The 17,195-nt window shown below is 43.5% G+C and overlaps 1 protein-coding gene across 2 annotated transcripts in view; it reads left to right on the top strand.

Moving 5' to 3' along the window:
- The first annotated feature begins 386 nt into the window (after positions 1-386).
- TKTL1 (transketolase like 1) overlaps positions 387-17,195 on the top strand; it is a 28,427-nt gene continuing 11,618 nt past the window's right edge. Inside the window, exons 1-7 of one of the 2 annotated variants that reach the window (XM_005701740.3) lie at positions 387-559; positions 4,943-5,060; positions 9,336-9,433; positions 10,699-10,890; positions 10,971-11,098; positions 12,309-12,502; positions 16,218-16,382. In XM_005701740.3, the coding sequence (XP_005701797.1) occupies positions 426-559; positions 4,943-5,060; positions 9,336-9,433; positions 10,699-10,890; positions 10,971-11,098; positions 12,309-12,502; positions 16,218-16,382 (1,029 nt within the window). In that variant the 5' untranslated portion in view covers positions 387-425. The remainder of the gene's footprint in view (positions 560-4,942; positions 5,061-9,335; positions 9,434-10,698; positions 10,891-10,970; positions 11,099-12,308; positions 12,503-16,217; positions 16,383-17,195) is intronic. The other variant, XM_005701741.2, reaches the window with a different exon arrangement.

The following is a 17,195-nucleotide window of genomic DNA, read 5'->3' as shown; positions in this document are numbered from 1 at the left end:
TGAGAAAATGCACAAAACAAACTTAACCACTGTAACTCTTTTAAAGCTTGTGAAAGCACAGGCACTCCGTTATTCCAGTCAGCACGTCTCGCAACCATCGCATCTAGTTCCAAAAATTTATTATAACACCCCCCCCCCCAAAGTAGACTCTGGTGCTGGTGCGGAGGCAGCTCTCTTTGAGTTGACAGGACAAGGGCAGATACAAAGGACTAATCTCAAGTTATCTCGAATAATGTGCAATATATGAATGACATATATTCAAAATCCATGGGATTGGAGGGCGCGCGGAGGGAGCGGCGCGCGGAGGGAGCGGGCGCGGAGGGAGCGGCGCGCGGAGGGAGCGGGCGCGGAGGGAGCGGCGCGTTTGTACGCCGCGCAGCACACTCCACTGCATTTGCTCCTCAGACGCGGGCTTGTTCGCAGCTATGGCCGATGCTGAGGCGAGCGCCACGATGGCGGACGAAGCCAAACCTGACGCGAAGACTTTGCAGATTCTGCGGGACATGGCCAATCGCCTGCGCATCCATTCCATCAGGGCCACCTGCGCCTCGAGCTCTGGGTAAGGCGTCCTCGTCGAAGCTCAGGTCGTTGAGCGGCTCGCCCTGCGAGGACGCCTGTGGAGAGAGTTGAGGGAGCTGTCGGGGGGCGGGGAGGGCTCGGTTGTGGCGGCCCCGTTTCACGCTCTCCGGGATTGGCTGCCATATGCTCCAGCAGCCACCCCTCTCGGGTCCGTGGCCGGCCGACAGTGGAGGCCCGGGCCCTCCGGTCTCTCAGGTTAACGAAGAAGAGCCTGGACGTGGCGGGTGGAGCGCGTGGCCCGGGTGGCTAGCGTGGGAGCGGGAGCGGCCTGGCGCTGTTCGTGTGAGGAGTTGTGCTCGTCGCCAAGGCCTCGAACCCAGTAGGTGGAGTTCGGAGACATAAAGCTTAGAAGAAAGTGATGGGGGAGTAAGAATCTGAGCAAAGGGGGTATTCTGGTGGTATTTTGTTGATGTTTCCGTCAGTATTCATAAGAGATACTGGCAGTTGGTTTTCTTGGAAGGTATTTGTCTGCCTTTAGCATCGGTATAAGGGCTGTTCTGGCTCAGAGTGAGTTTCAACGTGTTCTCTTCAGGGTTTTTTTGTTTTTGTTTTCCTGGAAGAGTTGGAAGAGGATTGAGGATTCAGCAGTGAGGCCATCAGGTTCAAAGTTTTTCTTTGTCATGGAGCTTTTCCACTACTGATACAACTTCCGTATTGTAGATTTATTCAGATTTTCTCTTTGTGATTCAGTCTTCGATTTTGTTTCTAGAAATTTCTTCTAGGTTAAAAGATTTATTGCCATACAGTTGTTCGCAGTACTTTATAGTCCTTTTTGTCTGTTGAATTGGTGGTTATAGCCTTACTTTCATTCCTGACATGAAATTAGTGATTTCGAATCTGATTTAGTACATTTAGTAATTTTCTTTTTCATTTACTCTAGTTATAGGTTTGTTAATTTTGTTAATCTGTTCTGTTTTGGTTCATTTTCTACATTGTTTTCCTAGTCTATTTGTTTCTGCTCTAATATTTTACTACTTTTTCCATTTTAGTTCTGCGTTTTTTAGTAAGTTGTGAACTTAAGGTCTTCCCCTGGTGACTCCGACTGTAAAGAGCCTACCTGCATTGCGCGAGACCCAGGTTAGATCCCTGGGTCCGGAGGATCCTCTGGAGAAGGCAATGGCCTCCCACTCCAATATTCTTGACTGGAAAATCCCGTGGATGGAGGAGCCTGGCGGGCTACAGTCCATGGGGTCACAGAAAGTTGGATAGGACTGAGCGAGCTCACTTTCTTTCACTGTGCATTTAGGTTTGTTTGTTTAGTTGTTGTTTTTTTTTTCGTTTTCCCTTTCAGAGACTTTTTATTTATCTATTTATCGGCCTCACCATGCAGCTTGCAGGATCTTAGTTGCCGGACCCGGGATCGAACCAGGGCCCAGGGTGGTGAAAGCGCCGAGTTCCAACAACTGCACTGCCAGGGGATTCCCAGAGATAGTTCTTTTCTAATGCAAGCATTTATAGGTATAAACTTCTCTCATCACTGCTTTTGCCACATCCCACAAATTTTGGTATAATGTGTATTTCATTTGTCTCTAAAAGTTTATCAGCTTTTCTTGCAATTTCTTCTTTGACCTATTCATTTAAGTACACTGTGGAGGATTTTTGTTGTTTTCTTTTAAAATTCAATTATAGTTGACTTGCAATATTAATGTCAGGTGTACAATACAGTGATTCAATATTTTTACAGATTATACTGCATGTAAGGTTATTTTAAGAGTGTGTTGCCTAATTCCCACAAATATGTAAGCTTTACCATTTTGTGCATGGTTCTGTGTTTTTTGTTTTTTTTTTTTTTTTTTACACTTACATTTTGTTCCCTTCACCTTCTAAATTAATAATGGTTTACATTTTCTCAAGAGATCTCTAACAGGAGCATCCACTTAGGGGATACTTGCAGAACCAAGAGGTTTAACTCTCCATTTTCTGTTATTGTGAAATTTGAAAGGGGAGATTAGTAATACACATGAGCTGCACTTAAAATCTTACTCTTCTGACTTTGGGGGCATGGCAGGGCTCTAGAGTGCCTGCCTGGACGCCCATGAAAGCTGCGTTTTAAGAGCAAGAGTTGCTTCATTCTGTAAGGGCCTCAAGTTACTCCACCATGAGAAACTTCTCAGTCTGGCCATTTACTTCCTAAAAGAAATTCACTTTAGGTAGTAGAATGCATTTTATTCATTGGGGTTTTTTTAAATTTTCTTCCTCAGTGTTATTGGGATGTAATTGAGCACATGGGGCTACCCTGGTGGTTCAGCAGTAAAGAATATGCCTGCCAATGCAGGAGATGAGGGTTTGATCCCTGGAGAAGGAAATAGCAACCCACTGAGTATTTATTCTTGCCTAGGAAATCCCATGGACAGAGGAGCCTGGCAGACTATAGTCCATGGGGTCACTCAGAGTGGGACACGACCTAGCAAGTAAACAATTGAGCACACAGCATTAATATATCAGCATAATAATTTAACTTAAATATATTGTAAAATGATGACCACAACAAGTTTATTTACCATCCACCATCTCATAGATATAAAATAACGGAAAAGAAAATGTTTTTTCCCTGTAATGAAAACTCTTACGATCTACTCTTTTAACAACTTTCAAGTGTATATCATACAGCAGTGTTAACTACAGTCATTTAGTTGTGTTTTACTTCCCATATCTGGAAGTTCATAGCTTTTGACAACTTTATCCAATTCCAGCTCCCCCCAACCCCCACCTCTGGTAACCACAAATCCTATGATCTTATATGAGTTTGGATGTTTGGTGTGGGTTTTTTTGTTTTTAGAGTCTACATATAAGTGGGATAATACAGTATTTGTTTTTCTTTATTTCAGTTATAATAATGTTCTCAGGGTCCATCTGTCGTGTCACAAATGACAGAATTTCCTTTTTACGAGTGAATTATATTACATCATATATATGTACCACATCTCCTTTATCCATTATCTTTTTTAAAGAAATACTGTATTTTATTTATTTTATTTAGTTTTGGTGGCTCAGCATGTGGGATCGTAGTTTCCTAACCAGGGAAATCCCCCATTCATCTATCAGTGGACACTTAGGTTGTTTCCATGGCTTGGCTACTAGAAATAATGCTGCTGTGAACGTAGGGGTGTAGATATCTCTTCCACATAGTGTTTTCATTTCCTTCAGATACATTCCCAGCAGTTGAATTGCTGGGTCATAAGGTAGGTTGTTTTATTGTTTGTTTTTTAAGATCTTCTTGATTTCTATAGTGGCTGCTCTGGTTTACATTCCCACTGACAGTGCACAGGATTCCCTTTATCCACATCCTTGCTAGCATTTGTTAATTCAGCTTTTTGATGATAGCCGTTCTTATGGATGTGAGGGGATATCTCATTGTGATTTTGACTTGCAGTTTCCCTGATGATCAGTGATATTGAGTACCTTTTCATGTGTCTATTGGCTGTCTATCTTCTCTGGGAAAATGCCTATTCAGATCCATCGCCCATTTTTAATAGACTTTTTGTTGTTTTGTTATGAAATTGTGTGAGTTTTTAATATATTTTGTATGTAAACACCTTATCAGATACGTGATTTGCAAATACTTTTCTCCCATTCAGTAGGTTGCCTTTGCATTTTGTTGATGGTTTCCTTTGCCATCAAGAATTTGATTCAGTCCCACTTGGTTTATGTTTGTTGTCGTTTTATTGTTTTTGTTGCTTTTTTTTTGCTTTTGCTTTTAGTGTCTGATTCAAAAAATACTCACCAAGACTCAGGTCAAGGTGCTTAGTGCAGTGTGTTTTCTTCTAGGATTTTTATGGTTTCCAGTGTTAAACATTTAAGTCTTAATCCATTTCAAATTAATTTTTGTGAGTGGTATTAGAGGTCCAGTTTCATGTTTTTACACGTGAATACCCAGTTTTTCCCTTACTGTTTGTTGAAGAGAGTTGTTCTTTCTGCATTGAATATTCTTGGCTCTCTTGTCAAAAGTTAGTTGACCACATAGGCGTGGGTTTATTTCTGCTTCATGGAATTTCTGATTAATGATACCACAAATGAATTCAAGTGAAATAACACTCAGATATTTACAGAGTCATCAGGTGAACCTCTCCAAGTATGTCGCTACTCCACTGATAGAAGGAGGCTAGTCTATGAGGCCTTGCTCTCTTCAGGGAGAGGAGTTGTGAGATTACTAGGCCTTAAAGCATCCTTAAAAGCTGTGAGCTTGAGGGGGTCACTGAGTGCCTTAGCATCCCTTTCCCTTGACTGGATTCTTCTGGGGCTGGAAGAAATGACTGCTGCTTTTGGTTTGAGGAGACCATGTGTTGAAAGGCCTCCTTGTGCACTGTGTGTGTCCCTGGTGAGTCACTTGCCTGTGAGAAATGACCTGTGCCATGTCTTCCAGCCACCCTACATCATGCAGCAGTGCTGCTGAGATCATGTCTGTGCTGTTCTTCCACGTCATGAGGTATAAACAAACGGACCCGAAGAACCCAGACAATGACCGTTTCGTCCTCTCCAAGGTAAGCTAGCACAGGAACCTAGGGCCAGTTCAGATACTCATTTTCAAAGCCACCATATGTCAACAAGGCCTGAGATGGCCTCTGTTTATCGTTTTGGTTCTTCCCTCTTTGCTTCATGTCTTCATTTGTTTAGGTTGGTGTAACAAAACATCAGAGACTAGGTGGCTTGTAAACAATAGAAATTTATTTCTCACAGTTCTGGAGGCCAGAAGTCTAAGATCAAGGCACTAACATGGTTGTGTTCTTGTGAGGGCCATCTTTCTAGTTATAGACTTCTCATTGTATTGTACGGTGGATGGAGAAACGGTTTCCCTTTTTATAAGGGCACTGACCCCACTCCTGAGTATTCTGCCCTCATGACCTAATCACTCCCCAAAGACCCCCACCTCCTTATACCATCACCTTCAGCTTCAGATTTTCAACATAAGAGATTTGGAAGGAGAGGCACAAACATTCAGACCATGGCAACTCATAAAGATCTAAAAGGTGTTCTAGCAAAAACTGCATGGTGGGAAGGATGACTTGCAGCAACTGGCAGCCCCTGTTTTCCTTTGGTACTTCATCTTAACCCATCTGGCACTAAGACCCCCCTACCCAGAGTCATGGTGCTCCCATCCTATGCCACCTGGGTAGAGGAGGGCAACATTGAGCTTGATTTGGAGATACATCCCACTCCAATCAGTCAGCTTTCTCTTCCATTTTTCTGCAGATCACCAGTAGGGAGTTTCTCATGAGTCTAGATATGGTAACCAGGTACCTCATGACATTGGAGGACAGGAAAGAAAAGGAATGTTAAAAACAAGATCGACCTAGGAGAATAAGCAGCTCTTTTGATGCTATCTGAAGGTTTGCTGTGTTCTGAGCAAAGCATTCAGAACTTAACTGGTAGAACATCATGTGCAAATAGAAACCCCAGATCTAGGCAGTGGAAAGTAAAGAGAAGGCAGAGTACAGGCAGAGAACTTGGAGCTATAGTTAATGACCCTTGTCTTGGTGTCTAAAATGTAATCTCAAATGAGGTTTGCCCAAGGATGAATAAAAGGTGTGTGTAGAGGAAGAGAGATAAAGCAGACAAGTGCAATTAGTAATAGCTAATAAAATCTAGGTAAAGAATATGGGGAACTTCATTGTGTTCTTTTTACAACATTTCTGTAAGTTTAGATTTCCTTCATTATAAAAAGTGAATAGCTATAGATATATAAAGTATGACTGTTTAGAGCTCTAGTTTGGTTTTGGGGTTTTTTGTTTATTGGTTTTGAGTGGAGCGGGGGAGTGGCTGCAGCATTCAGAATCTTACTTTCCTGATCAGGAATTGAACCCATGCCCCCAGCAGTGGAAGCGTAGAGTCTCAACTACTTGACCACCAGGGAAGTCTCTAAGTTAGTTGCTTCAGTCGTGTCCGACTCTGTGCGACCCCATAGACGGCAGCCCACCAGGCTTACCCATCCCTGGGATTCTCCAGGCAAGAATACTGGAGTGGGTTGCCATTTCCTTCTCCAATGCATGAAAATGAAAAGTGAAAGTGAAGTCACTCAGTCGTGTCCGACTGTTAGCGACCCCATAGACTGCAGCCCACCAGGCTCCTCCGTCCATGGGATTTTCCAGGCGAGAGTACTGGAGTCGGGTGCCATCATCTTCTCCTAGGGAAGTCCCTAGAGCTCTAGTTTTAAAAAAAGGAAAGAGGGACTTCCCTGGTGGTCCAGTGGGTGATACTCTGTGCTTCCACTGCAGGGGACTCAAGTTTGATCCCTGGTTGGGGAAGTAGGATACCCCATGCCATGGGATGCAGCCAAACAGAGAGAGAGAGATGTGGGAATTCCCTGCAGTCCAGTGGTTAAGATTCAGTGTTTCCACTGCCAGGGGTGCAGGTTCGATCCCTAGTCCAGGAGTTAGCTGCAAGCAGGACAGCATGCCCCCCCCCAAATGCCTATATTATCTCATAACTGCTGCTGTCATATAATCAGAGTCATTAGCTTTAGAAGTATAGAGTGACTTTCTGGCATGCAATCGCAGGCTGGACACTGCTTAGCTACCAGAATTTGTGTGTTTGTCAGATTTATGCAGCAGATAAAGTTAGAAGAAAAGAGAAAACACTTGGGCATAGTCCATCTCAGCTCTGGTCGGGAATAGAGTAAATGGACTTGCTAGAGGCCAAGATTCTTTACCGTCTGAGCTAAGCCAGGATCTTCATAATCCATGCTCCCAGGGCACAAGTGTCTATGCAGACAACTACAGATGGAGGCCACCTGCTAAGGCCTGGCCATGGTGCTGACTGAAGTGCTCGGATTCCCCTGGAGCCCTCATGGTGCTCATGATCCCTCCATCCACCACCACGGCCTTAGTTTTTGTTTCACAAACTCTTTTGTTTTCTTCAGTGAAGCAGGCCTGGGAAGTAACCAAAAAGCCTGTTTGTAAACTTGTTCTTGAAGTGTGCTTTGTGTCAGAACAAAGATGAGAAATGCTACCTGGAAGAGAAGACTTTCTTTTCTGGGTGCCCTTGGCACACTGAGTGCATCTTTATTCTTGGCCTTGGGCTGCCTCAGTTGTGTGTCCCCACACAGTTTAGGAATTCTTGGAAAAGAAAAGGGGACCCATGGGAAGGGTGCTTCCACCACAGCAGACGTGCTGATGCCCCGCCAGTCTCCTCAATCAGTCCTACAGTCTCTTGCTGCCTGAGGGGGATTTTATCACCATCATACCCAGAAAGCAAAGCCTTGTGGGGGTGGTCTTACTTAATTGCCACATTAAACCTGGGGGAAGTGGAGTTGGTCTGAGCATAGAGCCCAGGCTTGGTCCAAGGGCACGCAAGGCACCTGGGAGCCAGAGCTTGTTATAGGAGTAAACTAGGAGCTGTGGGGGAGAAGACAGAGTTAGAAAGGTTGTCAGGAGGGATTTCATGGGACAGTTGTCAGAGCTAGAGGTGCAAAACAGAAGAAGAGTGAGGGCAGGAAGCACATGGAGGAAGGTCAGGAGCCCCAGGAGGAGGAGAACCATAGGGTGGATCAAGACAGGAGAGGGATTCGAGAACTCACAAGTACCATTCAGCCATCCTGTAGTGACAACACTAACCAGTCTCTGCTTGAATGAAGCTGACATCTGAATGGAGGGAGGGGACAGAGAAGAAACTAACCCAGAAATAGCTAGCATGCCAGAGGGGCCAAGAATCCTAAATCCAAAGGAAGTGGAGGGGCAGGAAGTACTAGGTGAAAGAGATGGTCCAGGAAGGTCTTGGTTTTGACATTTGAGCTGAGAGTTGAAAGGAGTGAGCTCTGCCCCTACTTAGGCTTAAGCACTGGGCACTCTGGGGGTAGAGGAAGGCACAAGTGCTGAAACCCTGAGTCAGGTGTGTGCCTGGTGCATTCAGAAGACAGCCAGGACACCAGGCACCCGGGGCAGTGGGGGAGAGAGTGGGAGGTGATGGGGGTCACTGCAAGAGCCTGAGCTTTGCTTGACATTAGATGGCAAGACCTTGGACAGTTCTCCACAGCGATTGAGGAGCGGGCTTAGGTTTTAACATGCTCCGCCTGGTGGCTGTGTTGAGAATTGACTGTGGAGGGAAGTGGGGAGGCCACTGCAGTGACAGAGGGGAGAGAGGTCTGTGGACAGGCTGAGATGGTAGCAGTGGAAGCACTGACTTAAGTTTGGTGTCTCTTTAGAAGCTTGGGAGTGGGGCCTCAGTGCAGCAGACCTTTGACAGCACCTTCTCTCCATGGGACAGTGACAGCCTATGCGTACAAGCAGAGTGGAGGGAAACAATGGAGTGGTGGTAGAAAGGGATTTATTTCTAGCATGACCTTTTATATAACCCCTTCCCAAATCTCAGTTGACTTGAGTTTTACAAACCAGGGAAATAGAAGTCTTCAGTGTTTCTGATTCCTGTTTAAGAGCCCGTGTTCTTCAAAAACATTGAACATCTGGTTTGTACATGGCTAGATGAAGGCCTTGCGAAAATGGCAAGGCTCATGTTTAGATTTTTTTTTCTGGTTTGCTCTTGGGCTCTGCTTAGGCTGCCATGTGGAGAAGATGCCCTCCTCTATGTTGTCAGAGCTGCAGTTGCCCTCACCAGCTGCATAGATTCCCTGTGATTTCCTTGTCTTTGTAATGTTGATCTGAGACTTGGGGTGCGTGTGAGTGTGGGGAAGAGTAATTCCCTTGCAGGGTGGGAGGGGCTGCTGTGAAGAGTAACCTTTGTTTGTTGCCTGATCCTAGGAAGTTGGTCTGATACTCGTGCCCTGCAGGTGCACCTAATCTAGGTTCATTTGGTCCCTTCTACAGAGACTCTCATTTGTTGATGTGGCAACTGGATGGCTGGGACAAGGACTGGGGGCTGCATGTGGGATGGCGTATACTGGCAAGTACTTTGACAAGGCCAGGTAAGACACTTACTCAGAAACCATTTAACTCTCCAGCTACCCCGCCCCTGGCACTTTGGCTTTGTTTATCATTTATTAGTTTGGGAATACAGTGATTTAAAAGTTCAGGTCACCAAGTATTCAAGCAGTAAAAAGAAATCATATTTCAGGAAACTGTTCTGGCATCGCTGGTTGGGTTCTAAGTGCTGCCTGCAGTATAGAAACTAGTTTGTTAGTATTCAAGTCTTTACCAAGATAGATATCTTCCTGTTTCCCATCTCTAAGTGAGCTTCACTGTAGAGTGAACAGATGGTGTGTTCGCCTTTCCATTTGGGACCCCTATATGTTAATAATCAAAGATCTCTTTTTGGAATGGTTCCACCTTCCAAAAGACAGATTCATGCCTTTATTATAAGGGTGTGTGTCTGGGTGCTGCTGATATAGAGCAGCAAAGTGGCATGTCCCTGTTGTGTGGTAAGTCGCTCTTTAAAAATTTCACTTACAGCATTTTTCTGCGCCAGCAGTGGAGAAAGCACAATAAAGTGCTTCCAGAGGGGCCACCTGGGCTGGAACCTGGGACTGAGGGGCCACAGACTCAGGTGCCCTGGGGGAACTGTGGGACTAGAACATACACTCCATGATGTGCTTTCTCCACTGCTGGGACAGTTGTCCTGCTCCATTTCCCATAAGACTGTTGACCTTTTTCATCTCTCCTTTTTGCCTCTATTAGTCCCTGTTGTGTGGTTAATAACTTTTTTAAAAGTTCACTTACAGCCTGGGGTCTGCATTATATTTTATTGGTATAAACATTTCCTGTCTCTGCTGTGGAGGAGTTTAATATTTACAACAACATATGCTCCTGAAGTAGAATGTTTTGATTGTTATGGTTATTGTAAATAAATTTGTAAGATCAGAAATAGAAGGTAGATGTGCTTTAAAAAGAAGCTTACCAAGAAACTGTATATGTGAATGTTTGGGTGTTTAAGGGCCTTCTCTGCATCCTTTCTGGTTTATTGGACCCAGAGAAGTGGAAGAAGAATCTAGAAATAGTGTTTGCAGCTACTAGCCAAAGGTTCAGCCCATCTCATGAAGCCCAAGCTTTTAAAGCTGCGATTCCTCAGCTGTTGAGTTTGGGCAGCTTTGACAAGGGAAATTGTCGCATAGGAACCTGCTGATCTGAAGCACCTGCTTCATTCTCTTCCTTTGTTTCTCTTTGTGAAATGTACTTGTTCGAATGGCTCAGAGGATCCCCAGGCAGGGTCCTAACCTCTCTTGACTTGCCCCAGCTACCGAGTGTTCTGCCTCGTGGGAGATGGCGAGTCCTCGGAAGGCTCTGTCTGGGAGGCCCTGGCCTTTGCATCCCACTACAGTCTGGACAATCTTGTGGCCATCTTTGATGTGAATCGCCTGACCCACAGCACCACTTTGCCTCTCGAGTACTCCATAGATGTCTATCAGAAGCGCTGCGAAGCCTTTGGGTAATTGTCCTATTCGGTGTCACCTTCTTCCTGCTCCTTCCCCCTTCGCCTTGTAACCTGGCTGCTACTTCTGTTGACAGTTGGAATACTTTGGTGGTGGATGGCCGTGATGTGGAGGCACTGTGCCAGGTGTTCTGGCAGGCAGCTCAAATGAAGAACAAGCCCACAGCTGTGGTTGCCAAGACCTTTAAGGGCCGGGGCATTCCAAGTAAGGAAGTGTTGCTTTTATGCTTAGGGTTGTCAGCCCCTGCACAGCACATGAGGCGGAAGGAGGCTGAGGCTCACTGAGCAGACAGACAGCTGACTTCATGTGCAGTGATTATGCTTCTAACATGTGCCAGATGCTCTCACTCTCCTTGATGCTTGTAAATAGCAGATCTGGTCAGGGCTGGGGAGGGGAAACCCAGACGCCCAGCAAGTGAGCACCAGGGAGCAGCTGGGAGGATAGTCCATCAGTTATCAGACCAGCAGGGAACCATCTCCATGGGGCATGCAGAGTGAGAGAGGGTGTGTGAGCAGATAGGTAAACAGGAATGTGTGCACATGCATGCGATGGCCTGTGCCCACGCCACCTGGGAGGACACACAGGCCACTAGTAAAGTGGTCCCTCTGGGAAAGGCAGCTGTGGAACTGACGGTCAGGGGAGGAGGGGGGTTGAAAGTCATAACTTGTTGCAGATTTCAAAGCGGACAACTAAAGTTGTTCATCTCCAGTGTAAATAATTTAGTTGCAGTGGAAGTGATTTCTGGTGTGTTCTTAATATTAACATTTTAGAAGAAAACTATTCTCTGACTTCTCCTCAAAATAGTCTTCTGGTACACTCAGTTCAATAAATGACAACTTGTCCAATTTGCTCCTGTAAGAAACCTGGGTATTTCTTTGCTTCCACCTCTCCTTTATGTACCCCCCCCCCCACACACACACACCCACTTTGTCATCCATTCTAATTGATTCTGCTCCTAACGTATGTCTCAAGTCTGTTCACATCTCTCCACCTTTCTTGCCCAGGCCTAGTCTTCTCTCCCTCACTTCAGACTCTTCAAGCCAATCCCCATATGCCTGCCTTGGTGATCTTTCTACAACAAGGATCTGATCAGTTACCTCCCCCACTTCCAAACCCTTTCCCATCTTGCTTTGGGCAAAACTCAAATTCTTTGTACCCACAGGATCCTCCCTGCCTGTCTCCAGGCTCGTCTCCCTCACCGTTCCCTCCATTCACCAGCACATTGGCCAGTGGCCCCCTTACGAGCCTCTCAGCCTTTGTCCAGGCTGTCTCCTGCCACCGCAGTACCATGTCAGGCCCCCTGTGCCAGGTTTTTACTCTGTGGCTGACATCTTTCCTTTCCAAATGTCTTTCAGATGACTGAACAGGGCCTTGTGAGTTACAGATTAAATGTCTTTTATCCATTGGGTTACAGGTGTTGAAGATGCAGAAAATTGGCACGGAAAGCCAATGCCAAAAGAAAGAGCAGATGCAATTATCAAACTAATTGAGAGCCAGATAGAGACCAACAAGAGTCTCGAACCAAAAGCCCCTGTTGAAGACTCTCCTCAAATCAACATCTCAGATATAGAAATGACCTCTCCACCTGATTATGAAGTCAGTGATATGGTAGGCAAACTGTTTTTTCTCTGCTCTTGCTAAATATAGAGGACTCTTGTTTACTCTGATTTCCCCAAATGAACCAATTCTTAGGTGGTATGACATTTAGCTAAAGGTTATAAGCAACAAAGATGGATTTACCTTGTCTTTTAACTATTTTGATATTTATTCTTTGATTTCAAAGTTAACTCGGGTCTGAACTTTCTTACCAGTCAGTCACTACTTATTTGCATCCAGTGCTATGCAGCTTTTGCTTGCTTCCTAAATTCAGTCTGTAATCTGGCAGACCATTGTGCATGAATCTCCATGATTCTCTGTAAACTTGAAGGACAGGGGCCTAGCTGGATTGATGTTTTGGGCTTAATCCATGGTTTACACAAGAAAGAGCACCAGTTCACCAAAGGCCAGTTCTTCAAAAAGGAAACAAATTAGGCATGAAACCCTGAGTAACCCTGTTTTTATCATGATTTTTGTCTCCTGCTTTCTGGTATATTACAGCAGATCCAAAATAGGCAGGCTCTTCACAACCTAAGGAAACAAGGCGGTGAGCTTGGGAGGAAGGAAATTTTTCTGACCCTTGTTTATTTTCCTTATTTATTTGGGGACATTTTGAGTGTTACTTATGTTTTCTTAGCCTGGTAGTATGGATTACTAATAAATGAATTGACTTTGAGAAATTAGAAAGCAAATTTAAAAGCAGAAGAAAGCTATTAATAAAAAGCACATATTAACAGAAGGTACTTTGGTAATATGTGTTAACACCAACTGTTCACACCCTTCAAAGTAGAAGTGCAACTCACAGGTATTTATCCTACAGAAATACCCGTGCAAGTGTGCAGAATAGAATGAATGTTGATTCTAGCATTGATTATGGTGAAGTGTTTATGTCTAGAAAGTATGAGATTATTGTAACTTTTTGTTTGAAGTGTATATATTTTATTATTAGAAATTAAGGACACAGTCCAATTGATTAAAAAGTTAGTAAATTAAAGAACAAGAAGTCACATTAATACACAAATCTAGGAGTTGGCTCTCTGAATTACTATTAAACAGTAGATAAGCCGTTATCCAGTCTATTTAAAGAGATGAAAACTATAAATGAATAAAATTAGTCACTAGAGATAAACACAAATCGAGAGAACATTCAGAGAATTTTGAGAAAACTGCTAATTGGTTTGAAAACCTATTTAAAAAATGGACCTTCTTAAGGAGTACATAAAATACCAAAGTTAAGTAAAAATAGACAAAATGCTTAAGTAGGTCAGGGACTTCCCTGGCGATCCAGTGGTTAAGACCACGCTCCCAATGCAGGGAGCATGGATTTGATTCCTAGTCAGGGAACTAAGATGCTGCATGCTGCACAGTGTGGCCAAAAATAAAAATTTTAAAAAACACTTGAGATCAACAGCCATTAGGAAAATTTGAGAAAACTGTCTAGGAATTATACCTCCAAAGTGCCAGGTTCAGTTACTTACAAGAGTGACTTAATTTTAACCTTCAAGGGATAGATTAATTCCTCTGCTATTTCAAACCTTTTTGAATATGGAGAAGGTCATTTATGAAGCCAAAATGTTATAAAGCTAGCCCAAAGAAAGAAACTACAGGCCAGCCTAACTTAGAAATATTGATTTAAAAATTCTAAATAAGACATTGCAAAGAGTTGGACACAGCTGAGTGACTGAACTGAACTAATGGAACTGAAATAAGACATTCACCAGCCTCAACTTCTTTAGTGCCTTAAAAGAAGTATCAGAATCAGTGAAATTCAAATTAGTAATGCAAATCATTCACCAATATTAAGAGAGGAGAAATTGTGGTCATTCACAATAAAAGACTCCATCCTAACAATGAGAAGGCAGCCTATTTGCAGGTGGTAGAGTTGTATGTCTGGAAAACTCAAAAGAGAATCGAAATCAGAATGAGTAAGAAAAGAAATAAGAAAATATGTTAGAAATAAGAGTCTAGAAAGAGAGCTTATAGCTAAACTAATATATAAGGATTGATTGTTTTCTCATATTAATACAATTGAGAGATTATTCCTTTTTACAATAGCAATAAAAGTAAAACAACTAAAAATAAATGCATATGGTCTATATTAAGGTACTTACGAAACTAAAGCTTTAAAAGCTCACATGCCTTGTATGCATGAGATGCTCTGTGAGTAGACCATTCTCAAAAGGATACTTCACAACCCTATCATTTCCCTTACCTCTGGAGAGAGGAACTGGGAGAGCAGGAGGAAGATGGCCTCTTCATTCAATATCCTTTCATAACTTGACTTTTGTACTCATCTATATGAATTGCCTGTTTTAAAAAAATATTTTTAAGAGTGTTTAGATGAATGAACAAAGATAAATGAAGAGGCAAACCTTATTTTTTTTGATAACAGCTTTATTGAGATAAAATTTTCTCTACGATATACCCATTTGAAGTGTACAGTCCAATGGTTTTTAGCATATGACAGAGTTGTGCAACTATTACCACACTGAATCTTAAAGCATTTCAGTCATCCCGTAGAGAAACACTATATTCACAAACATTCCTCTCCATTCCCACCCAGCCCCTAGTAACTTCTAATTTACTTTCTGTGTCTGTGGAGTTGGCTATTCCAGACATTTCATATAAATGAGATCATCTAATATGTAAACTTTATGAGTCTGCTATTTATCCATTCATCTGTTGCTGCATATTTGGGTTATTTCTACCTTTTGGCTATTGTGAATAATGCTGCGATGAACATTAGTGTACAGCTTTTTGTGTATTTGTATTTTTCTCTTGGGTAATTACCTAGGAGTAGAGTTGCTGGGTCATAATTGTAATTCTATGTTTAACTCTTAGGGAATATCAAATCTGGGGGTTTTTAATAGAAAAAATATAGTAAAGACGTCAGTTTTCCCCCAGATTAATCCATGGGTTCAGTCCAGTCTCATACAGTATGCTAATGGAATTATTTATTATTTGTATAATGATTCCAAAGTTCTCCCTTTTAATATTTACAGTGAGTATTATCATTTTTAAAAACTACTTATTTCTGTCTGTGCTGTATCTTCGTTACACATGGCCTTTCTCTAGTTGTGGAGAGCAGGGACTACCCTCTAGCTGTGTTGTGCAGCTTCTCACACTGTGACTTCTCTAGTTGCAGAGCATGGGCTCTTGGGCACGTGGGCTTCAGTAGTAGTGCATGGGCTCAGTTGTTGCACAGCTGTGGAATCTCCTAGGAGCAGGGATTGAGCCAGTGTCCCCTGCATTGCAGGGCAGATTCTCAACCACTGGACCACCAGGGAAGCCCCTGTTACCAGCTTTATAATTAAAATAAGTCATAGAGGCATTTGCATGTTTGGAAATTTAAGTTTTTAATCAACTATAAGAATGAGACAAGAATAAATTTATTTTTGGGAAATTGATACCCAAGTGAGCAAAGTATGGATGTAAGATTGGCTAGCAATCCTGTTGTTTTGGATTTTTTTCCCTTTTGGTCGCATGTGTGGCATGTGGGATCTTAGTTCCCATCAGGGCTTGAACCTGTGCCCCTGCATTGGGAGCACAGAGTTTTAACCACTTGACCACCAGGGAAGTCCCAGCAGTCCTTTTTTATTACCCCAAAGGAGATTTTTGGTGAATTACAAATTTGCTTTCTTTATTAAGGAGGATGACAATTCATAATTCTACCAAATTTCACCTTCCTTCTAAATACATTCTAAGAAACTCTCCTGTTGACTTTCAGATAGCTACTCGGAAAGCATGTGGTTTGGCTCTGGCCAAGCTGGGCCATGCAAACGACAGAGTTATTGTGCTGGATGGTGATACCAAGAACTCCACCTTCTCTGACATATTCAAGAGAGAACACCCTGAGCGCTTCATCGAGTGTTTTATTGCTGAGCAAAACATGGTACGTGTGCGGAACATCACTTTGAGTCATCTCATTGACAAATGGTGACCCACTCGAGGAGGCCTGCCCCCCTTACAGTTTTTCTTTCCACTTACAAAGGCAAAGGAAGTGGAGGGAAAAAGTCTCAGGGGAAACAAGTAGAGAGCAGTCTGGAAGAGTGTGAGGGGTGGCTTCCAGGATTGCTGGGACAGGCGTGCTTAGATGGCCCCACACTTTCTCCAGAGAGTCTGCGGGCTGCAGCCATCTGACCTCAGGGCTCCTAGTCTGAAGAATGTCTAGCTCCCTAGTAGCTCTAGGTGGCCCCTGGGATGTTGTAGGATTGCCTGGCTGTGGCCAATAGGTGCAGAACCTCAAGGGATTGTGGTTTGTCTCTCCACCTTGTAGTATGGGGCCTAATATATCCTAGATATTTCAGTGTTCATGCAAGTAAACGCCTTGACTTCTAAAGTTCTGCACCAGTGCAGAGGATAGCACACATTTACCCTCATATCACAGAGGCCAGAAACAGCACTGACCAGAAAGCTATGGGCCAGCAGGCCTCACATGACCAGAGATATTTTGTTTGGAACAAATAGTATTTACAAATATTTTAAATTAGTTGCCAGCTTTTTAAAGTCAGGAAATTTTTATATGGAATCCAGATTTCTGGATTTTTCTTAAAGAATGGGAAGATCTGGCAACACTGGAACAACATTCCCTCCTTCCTGCCACCAGTTGGCTGGAGTCAAGCAGGGACCCTGTCCCGATGGGCATCCACAGCCATCTCACCATGTCCCTGCCTCCTGCTGGCCTGCTCCTTTGTTCATGGTGCTT

The sequence above is a fragment of the Capra hircus genome, unplaced genomic scaffold (assembly GCF_001704415.2).
Source record: "Capra hircus breed San Clemente unplaced genomic scaffold, ASM170441v1, whole genome shotgun sequence".
Classification (NCBI taxonomy): Eukaryota; Metazoa; Chordata; class Mammalia; order Artiodactyla; family Bovidae; genus Capra; species Capra hircus.
The sequence above is the reverse complement of the archived record's forward strand: the minus strand, read 5'-3'. Positions and strand labels throughout refer to the sequence as shown.